Below are 22,333 nucleotides of genomic sequence, written 5' to 3'. Positions count from 1 at the left end.
TTAAAGTTGAAGTGAGTCTCTTATAGGTAGAATATAGTTGGGTCTTGTTTTTTATACGTTCAGCTATTATTCTCCTTTGGTTGGAGAACTTAGTCCATTTGCATTTAAAGTAATTATTTATAGGTATGGGCTTATTGCCATTTTGTTAATTGTTTTATAGCTGTTTTGTAATTCTTCTGTTCCTTTCTTTTTCTCTTGCTCCTTCCCTTTGTGATTTGAAAATTTTCTGTAGTGGCATACTTGGGCTCTTTTCTCTTTTTTTTTTTTTTTTTTTTTAATTTATGATAGTCACAGAGAGAGAGAGAGAGAGGCAGAGACACAGGCAGAGGGAGAAGCAGGCTCCATGCACCGGGAGCCCGATGTGGGACTCAATCCCGGGTCTCCAGGATCGCGCCCTGGGCCAAAGACAGGCGCCAAACCGCTGCGCCACCCAGGGATCCCGGGCTCTTTTCTCTTTATTTTTGTGTATATTCCATAAGACTTTGCTTTGTGTTTACCATGAAGTTTATGTATAACACAATAATCTACTTTAATTTAATAACAACTTGAGGTGTTTTTTTTTAATTTATTCATGAGAGACATAGAGAGAGAGAGAGGCAAAGACACAGGCAGAGGGAGAAGCAGGCCCCATGCAGGGAGCCCCAAGTGGACTTGATCCTGGGACTCCAGGACCACGCCCCGGGGCCGAAGGCAGGCACCAAACCGCTGAGCCATCCAGAGATCCCCCAGCAACTTGCGATTGAACACATACTAAAGCTATACATTTTTACTCTTACACCCCCACATTTTGTTTTTGATGTCACAATTTAAATCTCTTTATCTTGTATATCCATTAACAAATTATTATATAGTTATTTTTATTGTGTTTTTTAGCCTTTATACTGGATCACACCAGCATTACATTAGATTATTCTGAATTTAATTGTATATTTACTTTTATCAATGAGATTGGTACTTTCATGTATTTTCCTGTTACTAAGTAACACTCTTTCATATCAGCTTAAAGAAGTCCCTTTAACATTTAAGGCTGGTCTAGTGGTGCTAAACTCCTTCAGTTGTTGCTCATCTGTAAAACTCTTTAACTCTCTCAGCTCCAAAGGCTAACTTTGCTGGATAGAATATTCTTGGTAATGCTTTTTTTTTTTTTTTTTTTAAGTACTTTGAATACATGGTGCCACTTTCTCTTGGCCTGCAAAGTTTCTTCTGAAAAATCTGCTTATAATCTTATGGGGTTCCCTTGTATGTAACAAATTGTTTTCCTCTTGCCACTTTTAAGATTTTCTGGACCTGGATATCAGCTTCATTCCCCAGGTTAGGAAAGTTTTCAACCATTATTTTTCCAAATAACTTTTCTACCCCTTTCCCTCTCTTTTCTTTTTCTGGAACCCCTATAAAGTGCATATTAGTCCACTTGATGTGGCCCAATAAGGTCCTTAAGCAATCATCACTATTTTTTATTCTTTTTATTCTTCTGATTGGATGAATTCCACTGCTGCCTTCAAGTTTGCTTGTCCTGTTTTAGCTTTATCTAGTATGCTGTTGAATCCCTCTGTTGAATTTTTCCAGTTCATTTATTGTATTATTCAGGTCTGTAATTTTTGCTTGGTACTTTCTTATATTTTCTGTCTCTTTGTTGAAATTCTTAACTTTGTTTATTCATTGTTTCCTGACCTTGGTGAACATACTTATTGCCATAATTTTCAACTCTTTGGTAGGTAAATCACTTATCTCTTTTTCATTAGGATCTTTTTCTGAGGTTTTATCTTGTTCTGGCATTTCGAACACATTCCTCTATTTCTTCATTTTCCTTGACTGTGTTGATTTCCATGCCTTAGGTAAAACAGCCATCTCTCTGAGTCTTGGAAGAGTGGTCTGGTGTAAGAGATGAACCTTATTATTCAACCCTGCTCCAGCTCTTGTTGTTTCTCAAAACTTTATGATTGTCTGCGCATGCTTGTTTGTTCTTAGTAGCTCCAGTAGGTGAGAGTTTGCCAAGACCTTTTGTGTCCAAAACAGGGAAGGATCTCAGCACCTAGATGCAGGTTTTTTAAAGTCAGATACTCAGCAGCTTTTTTTTTTTTTTAAAGATTTTATTTATTTATTCATGAGACACAGAGGCAGAGATACAGGCAGAGGGAGAAGCAGGCTCCAAGCATGGAGCCTGATGTGGGACTTGATCTCTGGATCACTCCCTGAGCTAAAGGCAGATGCTCAACCGCTGAGCCACCCAGGCATCCCATTAGCAGCTTTTAAAGTATGCAAATAGGCCTCTTTCAAGGGAAGTCTGGAAAATGGGTGTTTCTGTCTGCTCCCTCTGCACTGAGCCCTGAGAGTTTAGCCAATTCTAAACTGTTTCTTTGCTACCATTTTGTTGAACCTGTAAATACTAACTTGCTAGTTACCAGAGCCAGGCTATTAAAGAAGATGTCTTCTAGGTGGCAGCCACAAAAACCAGGTTATCAGATGTGTATACAGACCCCTTTCTTGGAGACAATAGCAACCTGGGTCAGGGTTGAAGGAGAGCATAAAGATGGTACCCACTGGCCTTCCTGGTCTCTGGAGAGGATTACAGTTGACCTCTAGATGTAGGTTAAATTAAAAGCCTGCCTCTTGGGCTACAACTTTTAAAATAAGCAAATAGGCCTCTTTCACAGAAAGACTAGGTGTTTCTGGCTGCTGACTCTGTGCTGGGTTTTGGGGGGAATAGCCAGTTAAGAATTGCTTCTCTGTTATAGTCCTGTGAAACTCATTAATTTAGGCCCCATTAGCCAGGTGATCAAGGGGCATGCTCTGGGTAGCAACTACAAAAATCAGGGCAGCAGACATGTGCTCAGCCTCCCTTCTGGAAAATACTGTTGACCTGGAGCAAGGCAGAAAGAGAACATATAAACATGGCCCTCACCAGCCACTGTAGTCTCTGGAGAATATTGGAGTTGGCCCCTAGATATATGTTAAATTTGAAGCCTGTCCCCCCTTTCATGGAAAGATAGAGTGTTTTATTCTTCTGCCTCTGCACTGGGTCCTGGGTGTTCACCATGGTGAATCCAAATGAGTCCTTTAAGAATGGTTTCTGAGTTTGTTACAGCCTTACAGATTTGGTAGCTACAAGCCCCACTGACATTCAAAGCAAGATGTTTTGGGAGCTTATCTTTCAGACAGAAGTCTTAAAAGTTGGGGCACCAGATGCAGTGTCCAAACTCTGCTTCTCAGAGAGAAGCCAAAGGGAGTTTCCTTCTGGTTGTGCATTGCCATGCTGGGGATGAGGTTTATGGCAAGATTGTGTCTCAGCCTTTCCTCCTTGTTTCACTGTAGCTTTTTTCTTGTTAATTCAGTGGGTAGAAGTAGCTTGGCTGGCTTCTAGCTTTTAAAAAGAAGGAAATTCTGCCATTTGGAACACCATGAATGAAATTAGAGGACATTACGCTGAGTTAAATAAGGCAGACATAGAAAGACAAATAGTCCGTGATCTCACTTACATGTGGGATCTAAAATAGTCAAACTTCAATAAGCTGAGAATAGAATGGTGGTTGCTAAGGTGAGAAAGAAATGGAGAGATGTTGATCAAATATATAGCAATGTAACTATAGTTACCAATACTGTTATATACTTGAAATTTGCTAACAGGACAAATCTTACATGTTCTTAACACAAAAAGAAACAAAAAATAAAATGAGATTAGTTAGTGATGATAATTTCACAATATAGAGGTATATCAAAACATCGAGTGATATACCTTAAATATATACAATTTTTATTTGCTGATTATACCCCAAGAAAGCTGAAAGTAAACCCTTGAAACTCTGTACCCATTAAGCATAACTCCTCATTTCTCCCCCAAGTCCCTGGCAACTACCATTCTATTTTTTGTTTCTGTGATTTGGTTACTGTAAGGACTTGATACGAATGGAATCATACAGTATTTGTCCTATTATGGTTGGCTTATTTTGCTTAGCATAATGACTTCAAGGTTCATCCATTCTAGGCTCATCCATATTGTAAAATGTATCAGAATTTCCTTCCTTTTTAAAACTGAATAATGCTCCATTATGTGTGTAGACTATGTTTTGTTTACCTATCAATTCATGGAAATTTGGGTTGTTTCCACCTTTTGGCTATAAACATGGACACACAAACATCTATTAGTGTCCCTGTTTTTAATTTTTTAAAGTATATATCTAGAAGTATAACTGTGGAATAGTACAGAAATTCTATTTTTTTTAATATTTAGTTTATTTATTTGACAGCCTACCAGCAGGGAGAGTGGGAGAGGGAAAAGCAGGCTCCCCACTGAGCGGAGAGCCCTATGCAAGACTTGATCCCAGGACCCTGGGATCATGACCTGAGCCAAAGGCAGACACTTAACCGACTGAGCCACCCAGGCGCCCCTTTATTTTTAATTTTTTGAGGAACTGCCATACCACTTTTCACAGTGGCTGCACCATTTTTCATTCCCACAGCCCTGTACAAGAGTTCTAATTTCTCCACGTTCTCCCCAACTTCTATTATTTTCTTTTTAATAATAGCCATCCTAGTAGGTGTGAGGTGGTATCTTATTGTGGTTTAGGTTTGTATTTCCCTAATAAATAGTGATGATGACTATCTTTTCATGAGCTTGTTTTTTTGAGAGAGAGAGCACATGCACACACGGGGGATGGGCAAAGAAAAGGAGAGAGAATCTCAAGCAGTCTCCACAACTAGCATGAGGTTCAGTCACACAACCCTGAGGTCATGACCTGAGCCAAAATCAAGAGTCAGATGCTCAACCAACCAAGCCACCCAGGTGCCCCTCTTTTAATGTTCTTATTGGCAATTGGTATATCTCTGGGAAAATATCTGTTTATGTCCTTGGGCTATTTTTAAATCTGGTTGTTCATTTTGTTGTTCAGTTTTAGTAGTCCACAAGACTCTGAGGGAATCTTATAATGGAAGGAACATGTATTTTTGGTCTTAAGTTGGAATCTGACTAACACATTTACTATCTCTGCATTTTATGCATCTCCTCAATTTCATTGAGCCTCACTTGCCACCTCTGTCAAATGAGCATAATATATATATATATAGAGAGAGAATATATAATATATATTATATATATGTTAATATGTATAATAATATGTTCTCGGTATTAATCTCTTATCAGATAAATGATTTAAAAATACTTTCTCCTATTCTGTGGTTTGCCTTTTTTGTTCTTGATTTGTGTCATTTGATACACAAAAGTTTTTAATTTTCATAAAGTCCAATATGTCCATTTTGTCTTTTGTTGACTCTTTCATGTTATATCCAAGAAAACATTGCCAAACCCATTGTCATGAAGATTTCCCTCATGTTTCCTTCAAAGAGTTTTATAGTTTTATTTCATACCTTTAGGTCTTTGACCCTGTTTCTAGTTCATTTTCATATATGGTGCAAGTTAAGTGTCCAACTTCATTCTTTTGTGTATGGATATCTAGTTTTCCTAGCATCATTTTTTGAAAAGATTGTCCTTTTCCCATTGAATGGTCTTGAAATGATTCCTGAAATCAATTAGCCATATATAAAGTTATTTATTGCTGTGTTCTCTAGCCTATTCCATTGGTCTATAGGTTTGTCTTTATGCTTATACCCCACTATTTTGGTTACTGTAGCTTTTTTTGAAATCAGGAGGCATGTGAGTCTTCCAACTTTATTATTCTTTTTCAAGATTGTTCTGGATTTCCAGGGCCCCTTGAGATTCATATGAATTTTAAGATGTAAACAATGCCACTGGGATCTTTTGGTTTTGTTGATTGTTTCTTTGCTGTGCAGAAGCTTTTTATCTTGATGAGGTCCCAATAGTTCATTTTTGCTTTTGTTTCCCTTGCCTCCGGAGACATGTCTAACAAGAAGTTGCTGTGGCCAAGGTCAGAGAGGTTGCTGCCTGTCTTCTCTAGGATTTTGATGGAATCCTTTCTCACATTTAGTTCTTTCGTCCATTTTGAGTCTATTTTTGTCTATGGTGTAAGAAAGTGGTCCGGTTTCATTCTTCTGCATGCTGCTGTCCAGTTTTCCCAACACCATTTATTCAAGAGACTGTCTTCTTTCCACTGGATATTCTTTCCTCCTTTGTGAAAGATTAGTTGGCCATAGAATTGAGGGTCCATTTCTGGGTTTTCTATTCTTTTCCACTGTCCTCGGTGTCTATTTTTATGCCAGTACCATACTGTCTTGATGACTACAGCTTTATAATAGAGTTTGAAGTCCGGAATTTTGATGGCTCTAGCTTTGGTTTTCTTATTCAGGATTGCTTTAGCTATTTAGGGTCTTCTATGGTTCCATACAAATTTTAGAATATTTTGTTCCAGCTCTGTGAATAATGCTGGTGTTATTTTGATAGGGATTGCATTGAACATGTAAATTGCTTTGGGTAGTATAGACATTTTAACAAATGAAGTTTGACTTCTTTTCTGATTCAGATGCCTTTTATTTCTTTTTGTTGTCTGATTTCTGAGGCTAGGACTTCCAGTACTATGTTGAACAGCAGTGATGAGAGTGGACATTCCTGTTGTGTTCCTGACCTTAGGGGGAACGCTCTCAGTTTTTCCTCATTGAGGATGATTAACTGTGGGTCTTTCATATATGACCTTTATGATATTGCGATATGTTCATTCTATACCTACTTCCTTGAGGGTTTTTATCAAGAAACAATGCTGTATTTTGTGAAATGCTTTTTCTGCATCTATTGAAGGGATCATATGATTCTTACCCTTTTTTTTATTAATGTGGCATAACATGTTGTTGATTTGCTAATGTTGAACTCCCTCCTGCCCTCCCCTGCCGCAGCCCAGGAATAAATTCCACTTGGTCATGGTAAATAATCCTTTTAATACACTGTTCAATCTGATTTGCTAGTATCTTGGTGAGGATTTGGCGTCTATGTTCATCAGTGATATTGGCCTGTAATTCTTTTTAGTGGGGTCTTTGTCTGGTTTGGGGATCAAGATAATCCTGGCCTCATAGAAATAGTTTGGGAGTTTTCCTTCCATTTCTATTTTTTGGAAGAGTTTCAGAAGAATAGATATTAATTCTTTAAATGTTTGGTAGAATTCCCTTGGGAAGCCATCCATCCCTGGACTGTTGTTTGTTGGGAGATTGTTTATTCTTATTAAATGTCTTTGCTGGTTATGGCTCTGTTCAGATTTTCTTCTACTTTCTGTTTCTGTTTTGGCAACTTACATGTTTCTAGGAATTTATCCATTTCTTCCAGATTGCCTAATTTGTTGGCATATAATTGGTCATAATATCCTCTTAAAATTGTATTTCTGTGGTGTTGGTTGTGATCTCTCCTCTTTCATTCATGATTTTATTTGTGTCCTTTCTCTTTTCTTTTTGACTAGTCTGGCTAGAGTGTTTCCAATTTGTTTGTTCTTTCAAAGAATCAGCTACTAGTTTTGTTGATCTGTTCTACCAGGGTTTTTCTTTTTAATTATATGTCATTGATTTCTGCTCTAATTTTTATTATTTCCCTTCTCCTCCTGGATTTAGGCTTTATTTGCTGTTCTTTTTCCACTTCTTTTAGGCGTAAGATTAGGTTGTGTATTTGGGACTTTTCTTGTTTCTTGAGGAAGGCCTGTGTTGCTATGTACTGTCCTCTTAGGACTGCTTCTGCTGCATCCCAAAGATTTTGGACTGTTGTATTTACATTTTTATTTGTCTCCATGTATTTTTTTAAATTTCCTCTTTGATTTCTTCACTGATCCATTCGTTGTTTAGTAGCATGTTGCTTAGCCTTTATATGTTTGTGCTTTTCTGTTTTTTTTTATTGTTTTTTTTTAGATTTTATTTATTTATTAATGAGAGACAGAGAGATAGAGAGAGAGGCAGAGACACAGGCAGAGGGAGAAGCAGGCTCCATGCAGGGAGCCTGATGTGGGACTCGATCCCTGGACTGCAGGATCATGCCCTGGGCGGAAGGCAGGCGTTAAACCACTGAGCCACCCGGGCTGCCCCTGTTTTTTTTTTTTTTTTTTGATTCTTGTAATTGATTTTTAATTCCATGCTGTTGTGGTCAGAAAATATGGATGACTTGATTAGTCTTCCTAAATTTATTAAGACTTATTTTGTGGCCTAACACATCTGTCTGGAGAATGTTCCATGTGCACTTGAAAAGAATGTTCCATGTGCACTTGAAAAGAATGTATATTCTGCTTTTGGATGGAATGTTCTGTATATATCTCTTAAGTCCATCTGATCTAATGTGTTGTTCAAAGCCAGTTTCCTTGTTGGTTTTCTGTCTGGAAGATCTATCCATTGGTGTAAGTAGGGTGTTAAAGTTCCCTTCTATTATTGTTCCCTGTTAATTCCTCCCCTTATGAATGTTAATATCTATGTATGTAAGGTGCTCCCATGTTGGATGCATTGATATTTACATTGTTGTATCCTGTTTCTGGATTGAGCCCTTTATCATTATGTAATGCCCTTCTTTGTGTCTTGTTACAGTTTTTGTTTTAAAGGCTGTTTTGTCTAATAAAAGGATTAGTACTCTGGCTTTTTTCCCCCCTTGTGTTTGCATGGAATATGTCTTTCCATCCCTTCACTTTTAATCTGTGTGTGTCTTTAGGTCTTTAGTGAGTCTCTTGTAGGCAGCATATGGAAGTTTACAGCTGTTTCTTCAACTAAGTTTTCTCCCTTTCTCTCTCTCTCTTCTTCTGGAATGCCTATAATGCAAACATTTGTTCATTTGATGTTGCCCAAGAGACCTCTTATCCTATGCTCATTTTTTAAAATTATTTTTTCCAGAGTGCTCTGGAATTATTAATACTTAATATTAAACTATTATAATATTTAATATTCAATACATTTGGCTGGCTTAGTTGGTAGAGTGTGTGACTCTTGATCTCAGGGATGAGATCAAGCCCTACATTGAGTACAGAGATTACTTTTTAAAAAAATTCTTGGAATTTTTTTTCTTTTTGCTATTCAGCTCAGGTGTTCTCCTTTACCCTGTCTTCCAGATCTCTGTTCTTCTGCATCCTCTAACCTGTTCCTTCCTTCTAGTGTATTTTTCATTTCATTTATTGTGTTCTTAAATTCTGGCCATTTTTCATGTTTTCTCTTTGTTGAAATCCTAAGTTCATCTACTATTCTCTCCAGTCTGTTGAACATTTTTATGACCATCACTCTGGACTCTTTATTAGATAAGTTGGTTATCTACATTTCATTTAGTTCTTTTTCTGAGGTTTTGTCTTATTTTTCATTTGCAGCATATTCCTTTGTCTCTTTATTTGGCTTGACTTTCTGTGTCTGTTTCTATGAATTAGGCAGAACAGCTACTTCTTATAAACTAAGAGAAGTGGTCTTGCCTATGGTCATCCCTTGTGTATATTGTATGTGTCTGGTGACTTTGGCTGTCTAAAGCTGTGGCTGGTTATAGGTTGGGGTTCCTAGGGCACTCTGGATGGCCAAAGCTAAAATGGGTAGAGGTGGAGGTAGTCTTGGGATTCTTCATGTAGTCAGTGCCCTGGTAGTACTACTGAAGCTGAAGTGGGTGCAAGCCAGGGTGTTCCAGGGTACTTAACGCAGGGGGCACTCTGGTAGGACAGCTAGAGCTGAGGTGTGCATCTGTGCCTATACCTTAGCAAGTTGTCTGGAGCCAGAGTGGTTTGGACCTAGAATGTTCCATGGTGTTTTACATCTACATTACCTTGGTAAGATGACTGTAGTTGTAACAAGCACTGACCAGGATCGTACCAGTATGTGCTACACTGCGGCTGCCTTAGAGGGATGGCTTAGGGTGATGTGGGCTAGGAGCCTGGAGCTCACTGAGGCAGTAAGCCAGCTGGGATGCCCAGACCTTGTTTCCATCCACACTATCAGGGCACTTGCCAGCTCCTATTACCAGAGAGGGTTCCAGCCAGCTCCCCTGCTATTTGGCAGGTTTCTGGGGCTGCTTCCTTTATATCCTAGTTGCCCTTTTAAGCCAAAGCTTTTTTTTTTTTTTCTGTGCTTTAGACAGACAAATCTGTTCACCACCCCTCAGTACTATCCACCCCACCCCCTACTGCAGTTTGCAGAGTTGGTGGAGGTTCCCTTCCTTCTCGTGTCTTTTTTTTTTTTTTTTAGATTTTATTTATTTATTCATGAGAAACAGAGAGAGGCAGAGGCACAGGTAGAGGGAGAAGCAGGCTCCATGCTGGGAGCCCGATGCGGGACTCGATCCTGGGTCTCCAGGATCACGCCCTGGGCTGAAGGCGGCACTAAACCACTGAGCCACTCAGGCTGCCCTTCTTGTGTCTTTCTTGCCATTCTCTGTGTGATTTTTTTTCTTCTTTAAATTCAGTTAATTAGCATATAAAGTATTATTGGCTTCAAAGGTAGAGGTCAGTGATTCATCAGTCTTATATAACACCCAGTGCTCGTTACATCCTTAATGTTCATCATTAAGTTACCCCATACCCCTTCACCCCACTCTCCTCCAGTGAGCCTCAGTTTGTTTCCTATGATTAAGAGTCTTTTATGGTTTGTCTCCCTCTTTGATTTTGTCTTATTTTTTCCTCTATTCCTAATGATCCTGTTTTGTTTCTTCAATTCCACATGTGTGAGATCATATAATTGTCTTTCTCTGATTGACTTATTTCGTTTAGCATAATATCCTCTAGTTCCATTCATGTCATTGCAAATGGCGAGATTTCATTTTTTTGATGGCTGAGTAGTATTTCATTGTATATATCTACCACATCTTTATCCATTCATCTGCCAATGGACACCTGGGCTCTTTCCATAATTTGTCTGTTGTGGATATTGCTGTCAACATTGAAGTGTAGTGACCCTTCAGATCACTACATTTGTGGTTTCTTTTGTGGTGAAGAGGCTGTTCAGTCACCCCTCAGATCATCTTCAAGAGAAATTGCTCCATAAAATAGGTGTCCATGGAGGAGGTGAGTTCAGCATCTTCCTACATCACCCTCTTGGACCAGAACTAGCAGTGTTTTTCAGGTGTTCTACACCTTACTGATTTTCTACCCAGTTGTTGTATTAGTTTTTGAGAATGGGGTATTGAAGTCTTCAAGTATAATTATAGATTTGTATTTGCAGTCTTGTCTTTGTTTCATGTGTTTTGAAACACTGTTAATAGGTGTGTAAACATTTAGAGTTAGGTCTTCTTGATGAAATGAATTCTTTATCATTAGGCAATGAACTTCTTTATTCCTGGTAATATTCTTTCTCTGAAGTATACTTTGTGTGATATTAATACCGTCATCTTTCCAGTAGTGTTAACAAAGTATTTGTTTCTCCATTCTTTTATTTCAATCTATTTATGTCTTTGTATCTAAAGTGAATTCCTTATAGACAGTGTATAATTGGGTCTGGGCTTACCTTTTTGGATTTGCACATTTCATTCCTCACTATATTGTTAAATAATTTTAATGTTCCTTTGTATTTTATCCATTTAAAAAATTTGCCCTGAGTAGGAGAGTAGATCTCGACTCTCTAGCTGTCTATAACCAATTTTTCCATCAGTCAATTAGTCAAAAAAATATTTATCAAGCACCTAGTTATGTGACATTTTTCTGGGTACCAGGGATAGAGAATCAAGTCAAAGGTTCCTGGGCTCAAGTTCATATTCTAGTGGGGAAACACTGTAAAATATATAATCTTTAAGCAAATGCTCCTTTTTGAGACTCCCTTTGGGGTTTCCATAACTTCACATAATGGACTTGTTTTTATGCCAAGCAAAATTGGAGGGTCACTTACAAGTTTTTGCCCAAAATCTTGGGGGGAGGAAGTTTAGAAGAATAAGCCTGAGGGAGTGAGGGTGGTTCTGACATTTAAGAGATGACTGTAAGTTCACCACACAGCAAACACAGATTGGGTAAGTGACACTAAAGGAGTCTCTTTATGTCTTTTCTATCCCCTACAGATATTCAGGAACCAGCAGCCCCTGACATAGAAAATGAGTCATGGAAAACCCCTGAACAGGGGCCACCTTCCAGCCAGCCTAACCCCCCAGAATTTTCAGATGTCCAAGCTTCCTCTGTGTCACAGAAGCCCCCAAGCATGAGGTCCTCAGTCCAGCAGTATCCCCCCCAGGAGAATGTGAAACCACCAGTGCAAGGGGAAAGTGAAGCCACCAGTATCCCCCAAGGGGAAGGTCAAACCAGCAGCGTCCCCTAAGAAGAACAAATTACCAATGTTCTTCCCCAGGGGAGTCATCAGACAGACCCTCCCTACTGAATCACATTGACTCTCCTGCCACAGAAACCCTGGGATTCACTGTGCCCATCAAAGAGTGCCCATCTGAAAATCCCAGGAGACCTCCATTGTTTAATCCTCCTCCCAGGAATCCTTTCATACAGTGCATTCCTTCTCTAGTATGTCCTTCTCCTACAGGATGTCCTTGGAGAAAATTTGGTCATACCTTGCCTTCTCCCACCTCTTCCTCTCTGCATAAGGGTGGTGATGGGTAATCAAGGAAGGAGTGCAGAAGGGCCATTGAGGCTCTCAGGAGGATCACTGTGGTCTAGCGCTTTCCATAAAGAATGCGCCTTAAGGGGATGGGCAAGGGAGTTGTGTGTGGTCTTGGAGCTGAAGCTAGTTGTTCTGTAATATTACAGGGTTTCTCACCCTAACCCTTCATAGCACTCCCTGCTAAAGGAATGGCTTTGTGCAATCAGCATGGGAATAAAGGCAACCTCTCAGGAACCTAGAAAGTAAATGATGTATTATCTGGACTCTTCTGTGATCACTCAGGCTGGCAGAGACTAGGGGAGGACTTCAAAAGGTGATGCCATCCTGAGTGAATGAGAAGTGGCACGGGCATGAGTTGGGAAAAAGATCTCATCCCACACACACACTCTGTGATCTGTGCAATGGGATGATGGGCATAATTCTGTGCCCCCCCCCCCACCAGCCCTAGGCCTTTAAGGGGAACTAGAGTATAGAACAAACATCTGGAGCCCCTTGTGTCTAGGAGCTAAATGTTAGAAGCAGTGAACTGGGTTCTGTGTGACTTCCACCTATCCACACTCCTCCTGAGTCTCCCTATCTCCATCAGTATGATGGTGTCGGGGCAGATCACCACAGCACCTTCCTTCTGGCTCAGATTGAATCTGGGCTACCCGTTGAGCCAAGTAAACACTAGTGGGGCAAAGCTGTCTCAGCACATGGTCATCGCAGGGAGCAGTGCTGTCTTGGGGCCTCTATTTTTACTAGCAGCCCCTCCCACCCAGGAAGCTGGGGAGAACTTTCTGTGGAATGTTTGGGCATCCAGATGCAGATGACCTAAGACACTTAAGGACTGACTCTGTGGCAGTATTGGGGGACTCGGGGCTGATCATCAACATGCCTCCTCCAGGGGATTCTCCATCGTCACTTTTCTAGGTGTTCCTCCTAATCATGGCCTCGGAGGATGCCCCACCTCCACGTCACACCTTCCCTGTCTAAAGCCCCCACCCACATACCTGCCCAGATCATGGCCTAACTTGGTCCTTTCATCCTGATCACAAAGTAACATTTTATTATTTATTTTTTATTTTTTTTAGCAAAGTTCTTTTTATTTTATTTTTTTTTAAGATTTTATTTATTTATTCATGAGAGACACAGAGAGAAAGAGAGGCAGAGACACAGGCAGAGGGAGAAGCAGGCTCCATGCAGGGAGCTCGACATGGGACTCGATCCTGGGTCTCCAGGATCACACTTCAGGCTGCAGGTGGCGCTAAGCCGCTGCACCACCGGGGCTGCCCCCAAAGTAACATTTTATAGGCACTCTCAGGACATAAGGATTTGACCCAAAGCAGCATCCTTCTTGGAGTTGTTGGTGAACCAAGGAGATATTTCTGACAGGATGCAAGAGCTATTCTGGCTCCACTGGCCCTAGTCAAGTCCCAGAAGCTGGTTCCTTCTCTAGTCCCCAGCCCCTGCACACTTAGGCTACTACCTCCCAGACTAATGTCCCAACATTTACCCCACAACCCACCCTGGTCCCAGCCAGTCCCTTTCAAGCACACCTTGGGCTCAGGCATCCCAACCCCCAAACTCAGACCAGCTTAGCCCTGTACACATAGACAAAAGATATACAGGCCACTCGCACATAGCCCTGTCTTTGTCCCCCACACATTCCCCCACTCTCTCCCCTTCCCACAGCAAAGACACTATAGGACCAAAAGATTAAACACATACTTTATACCCTGAGGCGAACAGGGGGAACTAGCACAGGGGCTCAGAACTCACATTGCAATATATAAAAGTGATCTATCTCCCTCATCCCAGCTGAGAATCCTGGTCTTAACAGGAATTAAGCCAGTCCCTTAGGTTTCAAAATATTCTGGGTTTGGTTTGGTTGGTCCTGGTGCGGAGAACTAGGTTGTCCTCTTGAAGTCAAAGGAGGTCACATGGTAGGACTGGTCTAAGAAAGGCATCCAAGGAGCACAGGCTCTTATAACTGGGAAGGCCACAGCAAGCCAGGGCTAGAACCAGCCCTCAGGAGTGGATAGAGGGGAGTTCTGCATCCCAGCAAGGCTGCCTCGCTGGAAGGATAGGAAGCCAAGTTGGTGCAATCAATGATGGCCAGCTGGCCCAGCCTCCCTGCCCAGATGGCAAAAGTCCTCCCCCACCTGCAGAGGTAGCTGATGGGCTTGAGCCAGCACCACCTCTCCCACTGTTCACTTGCCACTCCTGGAGCCCCGCTGTTTACTCATGGCCGTGAGCATCTGGCTAATATAGGAAGTCAGGAGGTCATCCATCTTGTAGCCCTGGAAACAACAGCAAGAAGAGAACAGAACAAAAAGTGGGACAGGGCCAGCCCACTCAGATGCAGAACTCTCCTAGGAAACTGTAGAGAGCAGAGCCCTTGACAAAGGAGAATCCTGTCCTGCTCTGGATCCAGTCTCCCCAGCTGTACACTTGAAGAGTTAGACTCATCCAGCCAGATATCTAAGATTCTAAGTTGTTACGACCCCACATAAAGGCCCCAGTTTGTAGGTCCCTAACATACTGGTGACACTAAAGGTTCTACCAGTTGAGTCATACTTCTGAAGTTCAGCTCAGTCCAAGAAGCCTCATTGCTAATGGGTCCACTGTTGAACTTAGAGGCTAAAGGCTCAGTTCCCAGATACTGAAGTTATTCAAGCAATAGTTATTAATTGAGGTGTCTGTTTCTCAGCACCAAATTAAGCCCCTCTCCCAGACCTAAGCTGAGTCTCAAACCAACCTGACCTTGGTCCAGTCTGACCCTAGATCCCAGTCTCAGGCCAAGCTGTGCACTCATGTTTGTCCTGGGGCCTGGGATGCTAGCTGAAGCTGCAGGCAGGCCTGAATAGAAGAGCTCTCACCAGTGACGTCTCACAGAGCAGTTTGCTCCCGCGCACCAGGTTCCCAATGGTGATGTGGAAGTAGGTGTTGCCACTGCTCCAGTTGGAGATCTTTGTGAAGGGATGAGTAGTCAAGATGTCCTAGGGAAGCAGACACAGTCTGAAGCTACGCAGTGAGCCCTGTGGCCTCACTTCCCTCAGTTGCAACCCATAGACACCACACACTGAAAAGGCCTCCAGCTGTCAGACAAGAGAAGGAGCAAGAAGACAAGCCAGCTCTGCCATGGAGCTGCTGGGGGAGGCAGGTGCCTTCCCTCCATCCACGCCTCATTTGGGACCACATGGTAGGCCACCCAAGGAAGTCTGAGAGGCTGTGGGGTATGTGGGGCTGGAACTGGAAATTTGAGAGGCCCAAAGAAACAAACTCTGATCCTAAGTGAGATGGTCCTGAGGAGGAAGACAAGATGACAAGGACAGCCCTGGGGAGCACAATGTGTGTGCGTGGAGAAGAATAACCAAGAGAGATAAGAGGAAAACCAGGGAAGTGGGGCACATGAGCACAAGGGGAAGATGGTGGTCCTTGGCACTCTACCAATTGTCCAGGTTGTACCCCTCCTGGGTATGTAGTAGGACTGTGCTTCCTGGTTTGCTGAGTAAGGACAACTCTGGCCCATAAATATGAACAATAGTTATCCACCTCCACCCCATGCAGTCTGCCATCCTGACCAATATGGACAGAGAACATTGTGGAAGGAAGGAATGGTTGGTAGGGGGTCCAGTGATGCCGATAGGCCAAGTACTGATAAGTTCATTGGATTCAGTAGCAAGGTGGTGGCTAGTAACTCTAGGAGAGCAATTTTGATGGAGCAGGTAAGAAAGTAGACAAAGCATCTCAAGATGTGTGGCCAAGAGGGCAGATGAAGTGAGGATGGTGGCCAGCAGGGGCTCTTTGAGGCTTGGGTTTGGGGGCCATTGTTAGAGGTGCACACAGAGAAGTATACCTCCCCACCCCTGCCCCTTTACTGCTCACCTTGCTTCTGGGATCGATGAGGCTGACCCCATACTTATTGATGGCGATTAAGAGGATCTCGGGGAAGTTTGGCTCTGTAGTTTGCTAGCAAAGAGAGCCAGAAACCATCAGATACAGCTGGGGGAACCCAGAGCAGGGAAAGCTGGGTGCCAGGATTAAGTTGCCCTCTCCTGCTGCCTGCTCAATGCCAGGGCTACAGCAGGGCTGGCGGCCCTGCCGCAAGCTCATGGTCTCCATCTCTACTAGGCCCTCAGTGCCACCCAGATCCCCTCATGGGTCCCCAAATGATCCCATTTCTCACCCTCCCCAGTGGCAGTTTCATCCCTTCTCTCCTGCTTCTCTAGGAGTCTGGGCTATCTCCTCTCTCAGCCCAAATGTCTTTCATATTTAAAAATCCTGAGCTCTACCCCTGCCTCCAGCTTATCTCTTTACCTCCGTCTCTTGCACAGCCAGACTTCTCCAAAGGCCCCCATTCAAGGTATGTAACGAGGCCATCCCCTCTCTTCTCCATCTTGTGCCATTCCCACAGTTCTCTTGCCGTCCTGTTCATCATCCTCCTGCCTCTGCTCGTGCCCCTTAGGCCCACCCCCACCCTGTGGTCAGAGTGCATTTCTCACCCCATCATCCCTGTTCAGAACCCTCCAGTGTCGGCCACCACCTGCAGGAGGAAACCCCACCCCCTCGCCTGCTTGCCAGGCTGCCTCAGCACAGTCTGCTGATCTCTTACCCTGTGGCCATCCATACTCAATCTCTCATACTTCCTGTGTTCATGCCAGGCCCTCTGCCAGGAACACTCTCCCCAGAGTCTTCCTGGAAAGCTCAGCTGTTGCCTCCTCAGCCTTCATAGTCTGGGTAGGCCTCCCAGGTTCTAGCACCTTGATGAGGGCTCCCCCTTGTCACACATGGCCCAGTTCATTCTCCAGTACTCTGGCTTGTTTACACATCTGCCTCCCCTGCTAGGCTGAGCTTCGGGTAGGCCCTCGGATCCCAGGACTGAGACACCCAGGTGGTACAAAGCTGAGGGTGCTTCCATCCTTCCCTTGCCAGTACAGGTGGCAGAGGCTATCGCTGTCACCCACAGTCCTGGAGAGGAGTTCCTGTGCCTTCTTGCCCCCACCCCTTGAGGCAAGAAGCCACCCATAATGTACCTTCACCTCGAAGAAAGCTGAACCAAAGGTGGGCCACTTGAAGATGAGCTTTAGGAAGGCTAGCTTGGCTTCCTCCTTGGACTTCCCTGCATGCTTATTGAAGTAGGCAACAATAGACTGTGGGGGAAGCACAGGTCAGAGGCCTCTCTCCTGCCACTCCTGCCCCACCTGCATTGTCCAGCTCTCCCGGGCCCTGGGGGGTCCAGGCATAGGGCGAGGGTCCCAGAGGCCATGAAGGCTCCCCTCCCCTTGTTTATCCCACTGATCTCCCTTCCCTCTCTCCTCTCCCCTAAGCAAGCAGGCCAAAAAGTGTCAAGTAAAATCAGGTCACCATGGTAACCAGGACAGGGCAGATTGCTACCAAGCAGCCAGGTGAGGCCTTTGCCTGGAGGACTGGATACTAAAGCAAGTGGAAGGGAAAATGGGACTTTATCATACACAGGGAGACTTCCACAAGAGAGACTTCCCTGGGCTTCTGCCCAGCACCTGACCCATAGGGTGCCCAGAGACCCATTTGGCAGTGTCCCGAGTCCTACCGCCACCTCTGTACTCACCCGCTTCCAGTCATCAGGTGAGATCTGCCGGATGAGGTCCTGGGGCACCAGCTCCCGCAGAAGCTTGGGGATACTGGGGAAGTAGGACTTGTCCTCCTCGAATTTGACCCTGTAGATCAGTGCCCCCAGCTGCAGCACCTCCTCCCGTGTGCACTTGTGGTAGCCCCGGAGATATTTGGGCAACTCCTGCCAAAGGCAGAGCAGGTCATAGGCATGGAGAGAATGGGAGGAAGTGGTTTCCTTCCCTACCAGCCTGACGTGAGGTCTACTGCTTACCCTGCATTCAGGCTTGCCTGCTTCTCCAGCCTCATCTGACACTGTGCCCCAAGGGGACAAAGCACAGCACAGGGAATGGCAATTGCGCTTGCACAGATCCAGCACATTAGAGTTGGAAAGCAAAGCCATGTATGCATACTATTTCATCTCCCCTCATAATAGTCTGGTGAGCTGAGCAGCCCCATTTCAAAGACGAAGGGACTCAGAGTGACCAGCTGAGGAGCCTGAGACTATTCCACAACCCTAACCTTCTGAGGCTGTCCTTCATTGGGAAAAACCTCTCAGGCTGGCCTCCTCCCATTGGTTCCCCTGAGATTGGCTGGTTTCATCTGCAGCACCAGCCTCTTCTCCACTTGGAACTTCCAGACCCAGAAACAGAGTAACTGAGAATGAGGAGTGGACCAAAAGCAAAGATGAAGCCTCTAAAGGGCCAACACCACCCCCAACCTTACAACTGTCTTACCCAGTCTTTGAAACAGGGAAACATGCTGGCCTGAGGACACACTGCAGATTATTATTTTTTTTAACTTTTAAAAATTTATTTTTTAAAAGTTAATATGTGCATAAAAGGAAACTGAAAAACACAAGCAGCAAAGAACAAAGTCATCCATAATCACAAGCAGTTTACAGTTTGACTTCTAGGTTCCGTGTGTGTATCTACACGGAATACAATACAGTAAGCATTTTAATGTAAGATCGTAGAGTTATGCATCATGCTTTTACACACCATGAATATTTATCATGTCAAAGTCCCCAAACTATGAGTATTTTGTTAACCAAGAATACACTACACGAACTCCATCTGAAAAAAATATATAATCCTGCCTTTCTTGGCGACAAAAATATAAAAGACAAAAATGGCAACAGGCCTCTAGATAAAGATACTGGCAGAGTTACAATTAAAATACTGCATTCCCTTAATGTTCAATTAAAACTGAGACATAAAGTAACAGTACACAACATATAATGCTTCTAAAAGAATTCATCATCCAATCTATAATATTCAATTAGCAAGGAGGTATGTTTCCATTGAATCACTTAATGTATTCCTATAGTACAGCCAAAGAGACTAATACATGTTAAGAGTTATTGTTAAAATGTAAATACGAAAACATCCGCATACAACTCTCCCTCTATACTTCCTTCTGTCCCTCTGCTGCCAACCTAGTAAGTTCTGACATTTCTCAGAGACAGCTTAACAATCTCATGTCCAAGATGCTTCTTTCCTATCAATGATAACAAAGAGAAACTTATAAATTGGTTAATTCACTAGCTGTACATTTTATCACACATTGTCACCTCAGGATATCCAAAAAGCTTAGATGTTACAAAATAATGAACCTTTCCACAACACACACAGGTACTTCATAAAGACATACGTATAGATCTATGGTTATAACCTAAAACTGTCTTCTAGATGTGGAGATACTAGCAAAAAGCCCTTCCCTTCACCCACACACTGCAGATTAGAAACCTGAGTCAATTGTTATCCATCCATCCATCCATCCACCTTTTAAACTACTCACCCACCTATCCACCTATCCATACCCATCCCTCCATCCATCCACCTACCCATCCATATGGTTCTACCCACCCACATCCATTTCCCATTTGTCCATCCATCCACCCACCAATATCCACCCGTAAGTTCATTCACCATCCATCCTTCCACCCATTCATTCACTGAGTCACTTCCTATTCACCCATCCACCAAGCCAACATATATTCATTGTCACTATGAGCCAGGCCTTAAATAACATAAACCCTCCCTACTCTCATAAAACTTATAGTCAAGGCAAGAACAACCAACACCCAAATCAATGTATAATTACAATCTTTGAAGGAATTGTTCTCAGTGCTATCACAGGATATATCTAGTTGACTTGATCTAGTAGTCTTGGGAACAGGGAAGACTTCCCTTATGATGATTGAAATGACATTTAAAACTCAGTAGGTGAAGTAGGGAACCTAGGCAAGAGTTTCCCAGAAGAGAGAATGTTACAGAGGTTCCTTAGAATACCTGAGAATTTGAAAAAATGTAGTTGGAGTGAAGTGAACAAAGGAGAACTGGGTACAAGACAAGGCAGGAGAAGTAGCTAATGGCACTCTCCATGCAGGGCTGCAGTCAGGATTTGAGGTTCTACCTTGAGAGCAAAGGAAGCACTGAGAGGGTCCCAAAAGCATGATGACCACCCTGTGGAGAATGAATTCAAAGGGGGGAACAATGGACAGGGGAGCTCAGGGGAAGGTTACCAGCTTCACCAGATGAGAGAAGATGAGGGACTGACCTGAGCTGGTATAGGTAGGGGAGAGATGTGGATGGATTTTAGAGAGATTTGGGAGGTGAAGTCATCAGGTGAATGATTTGGGACATGGGAAATGGGAGAGGGAGATGTCAAGACTGACTTGGGTTTCTGCCTTGGGGAAATTGGTAGTTGCCATTCATTGCATGGCACCATGGAGAGAAGCAGAGCTCATGGGTGAATGAGCCCTGCTGACTCCCAAGCTAGCATTCTCTTTACCATGGTAGCCACCATCCCTGTCCCCCATCCTTCCCAGAATCCTGGTCTGCCTGCCCCTTAGGTAAATGGTAAAGGTAAGTGGGCCCAGAAAATATCACTTAATCTGCAGCTGTGAAGACATGGAATCAAACCCCAGTTCCACCTGCCCGGCAATCCTAATCATATCAATTGATGTCTCTGAGTTTCAGTTTATCCCTCTATAAAATGGGAACACCATGCCTACTTGTTGGGATTTTCTGGGAGGGCAAAATGAGTGAAAAGTGCCAGACACAGAATAGAGGTTCAACATGAAGGCACCCCACAACCTCGGCTTTCTGCAGACACATGCTTGTGCTGGAAAGTGTTTGCAGATTCACACTGAGGCCTCGGATACATCCGGATACACCCAGGTATTACAGCAGAATCTCCAGTTCAGAGGATAGCCACGGAAGGACATGAACAGGTGGGGATTAAGAGCTCAGAAGAAACAACAAGGCTCTGAGGAAGGAGAAGAGTGTGAGGCTGAGCCACTCCCCAAATCCCAGCAGGACTCTCAGAGGCCTTGCCATCTCCATCTTGTCCTTGCAAGGACAGAAGGTTTCCGCTTTCCCAAAGTATAGCAAGGCTAACAGCACACGGAGGCAGTAACAGCAGAGAAGTGCTAGGCAGCTCACCTGGTAATAGTGGAAGATGGAATCAGCCATTGGGTCCTTCCCTGGCACTGTGGTGGTCCACAGCTTTTTCATGAAGAACACCTGGTAGGTAAGCGAGGGCACGATTCCTGTGGCAGAGGGCAGTCGATCACCCAGAGGGTCCCAGCACAGAGGGCCACCCATGCTGAGCACTAGCCCCGGAAGAGGCTGGAGCTTAGGTCCCACCCAGGTGGGCCTCGCAGTATGGCTCTGAGCCAGCACCCGCCCTGCTCCGGGCCTCAGATGATCCCAGGTGCCGGCCTCACATTACCATCCTTGACAGGCCGTGCTTTCTTTATCCAGTCTGTCAGGTGTCGAACAAAGTCGAAGAAGAAGTCATTCTCAGGGACACTGATGACCTAGGGATGTGGGCATTCGGGTCCACGCATTTTAGTTCCAGCAATATTGAGTTTTCTCATTTTCCCACCCAAGGCCCTCCTGGTGGTCCTTTCTTGGAGCCAGAAGGGGTGTCCCACTCTGCCCTGACTACCTGTTGTGCCAGAGCACAGACTACTTCCTGCCCAGAGTGATGGTCATTCCACTTGCCATTCAGCAAAGACCTACTGCACGCTATCCTAGACTGTGGGGAGAAGGCCAAGGATGAGACCCAGTCCATTCCTGGGACATTCTCCAGCATCGTGACCTGCTCCTCCCACAGGCTTCAAGCTCCTCTGGGTCCAGGACCTCCCTGTGATCACCTCTGGATCCCCAGTGTTTGGCACAAGGACAGCTGATGAGGAGACAGACATGGATGCACAGGGAACTATGAGAGAGCACCTGATCTACCTGACACGATCAGGGAAGCCTTCCCACAGGAAGAGGCTCAAAAGCTGGGCCCTTGACCTCCATGGACACAGAAGTGGTGGAGA

At 43.8% G+C, this 22,333-nt stretch overlaps 2 protein-coding genes across 4 annotated transcripts in view; one reads left to right on the top strand and one right to left on the bottom strand.

Annotated features, from left to right (window-relative positions):
* The window catches only part of GDPD4 (glycerophosphodiester phosphodiesterase domain containing 4), a 115,348-nt gene extending 102,691 nt beyond the window's left edge, over positions 1-12,657 (top strand). The window contains exon 16 of the mRNA XM_072725333.1: positions 11,876-12,657. Coding sequence (XP_072581434.1) covers positions 11,876-12,129 — 254 coding nt within the window. The 3' untranslated portion in view covers positions 12,130-12,657. The remainder of the gene's footprint in view (positions 1-11,875) is intronic.
* Positions 12,658-14,117: 1,460 nt separating this feature from the next.
* MYO7A (myosin VIIA) overlaps positions 14,118-22,333 on the bottom strand; it is an 85,044-nt gene continuing 76,828 nt past the window's right edge. For all 3 annotated transcript variants that reach the window (XM_072725980.1, XM_072725979.1, XM_026010431.2), the window contains 8 exons: positions 21,736-21,823; positions 21,447-21,553; positions 17,996-18,181; positions 17,442-17,558; positions 16,294-16,377; positions 15,285-15,404; positions 14,568-14,705; positions 14,118-14,480 (listed from right to left, as the gene is read on the bottom strand). In XM_072725980.1, coding sequence (XP_072582081.1) covers positions 14,616-14,705; positions 15,285-15,404; positions 16,294-16,377; positions 17,442-17,558; positions 17,996-18,181; positions 21,447-21,553; positions 21,736-21,823 — 792 coding nt within the window. In that variant the 3' untranslated portion in view covers positions 14,118-14,480; positions 14,568-14,615. The remainder of the gene's footprint in view (positions 14,481-14,567; positions 14,706-15,284; positions 15,405-16,293; positions 16,378-17,441; positions 17,559-17,995; positions 18,182-21,446; positions 21,554-21,735; positions 21,824-22,333) is intronic.

The sequence above is a fragment of the Vulpes vulpes genome, chromosome 11 (assembly GCF_048418805.1).
Source record: "Vulpes vulpes isolate BD-2025 chromosome 11, VulVul3, whole genome shotgun sequence".
NCBI lineage: Eukaryota > Metazoa > Chordata > Mammalia > Carnivora > Canidae > Vulpes > Vulpes vulpes.
This window is presented reverse-complemented; position numbering and strand designations above follow the sequence as displayed.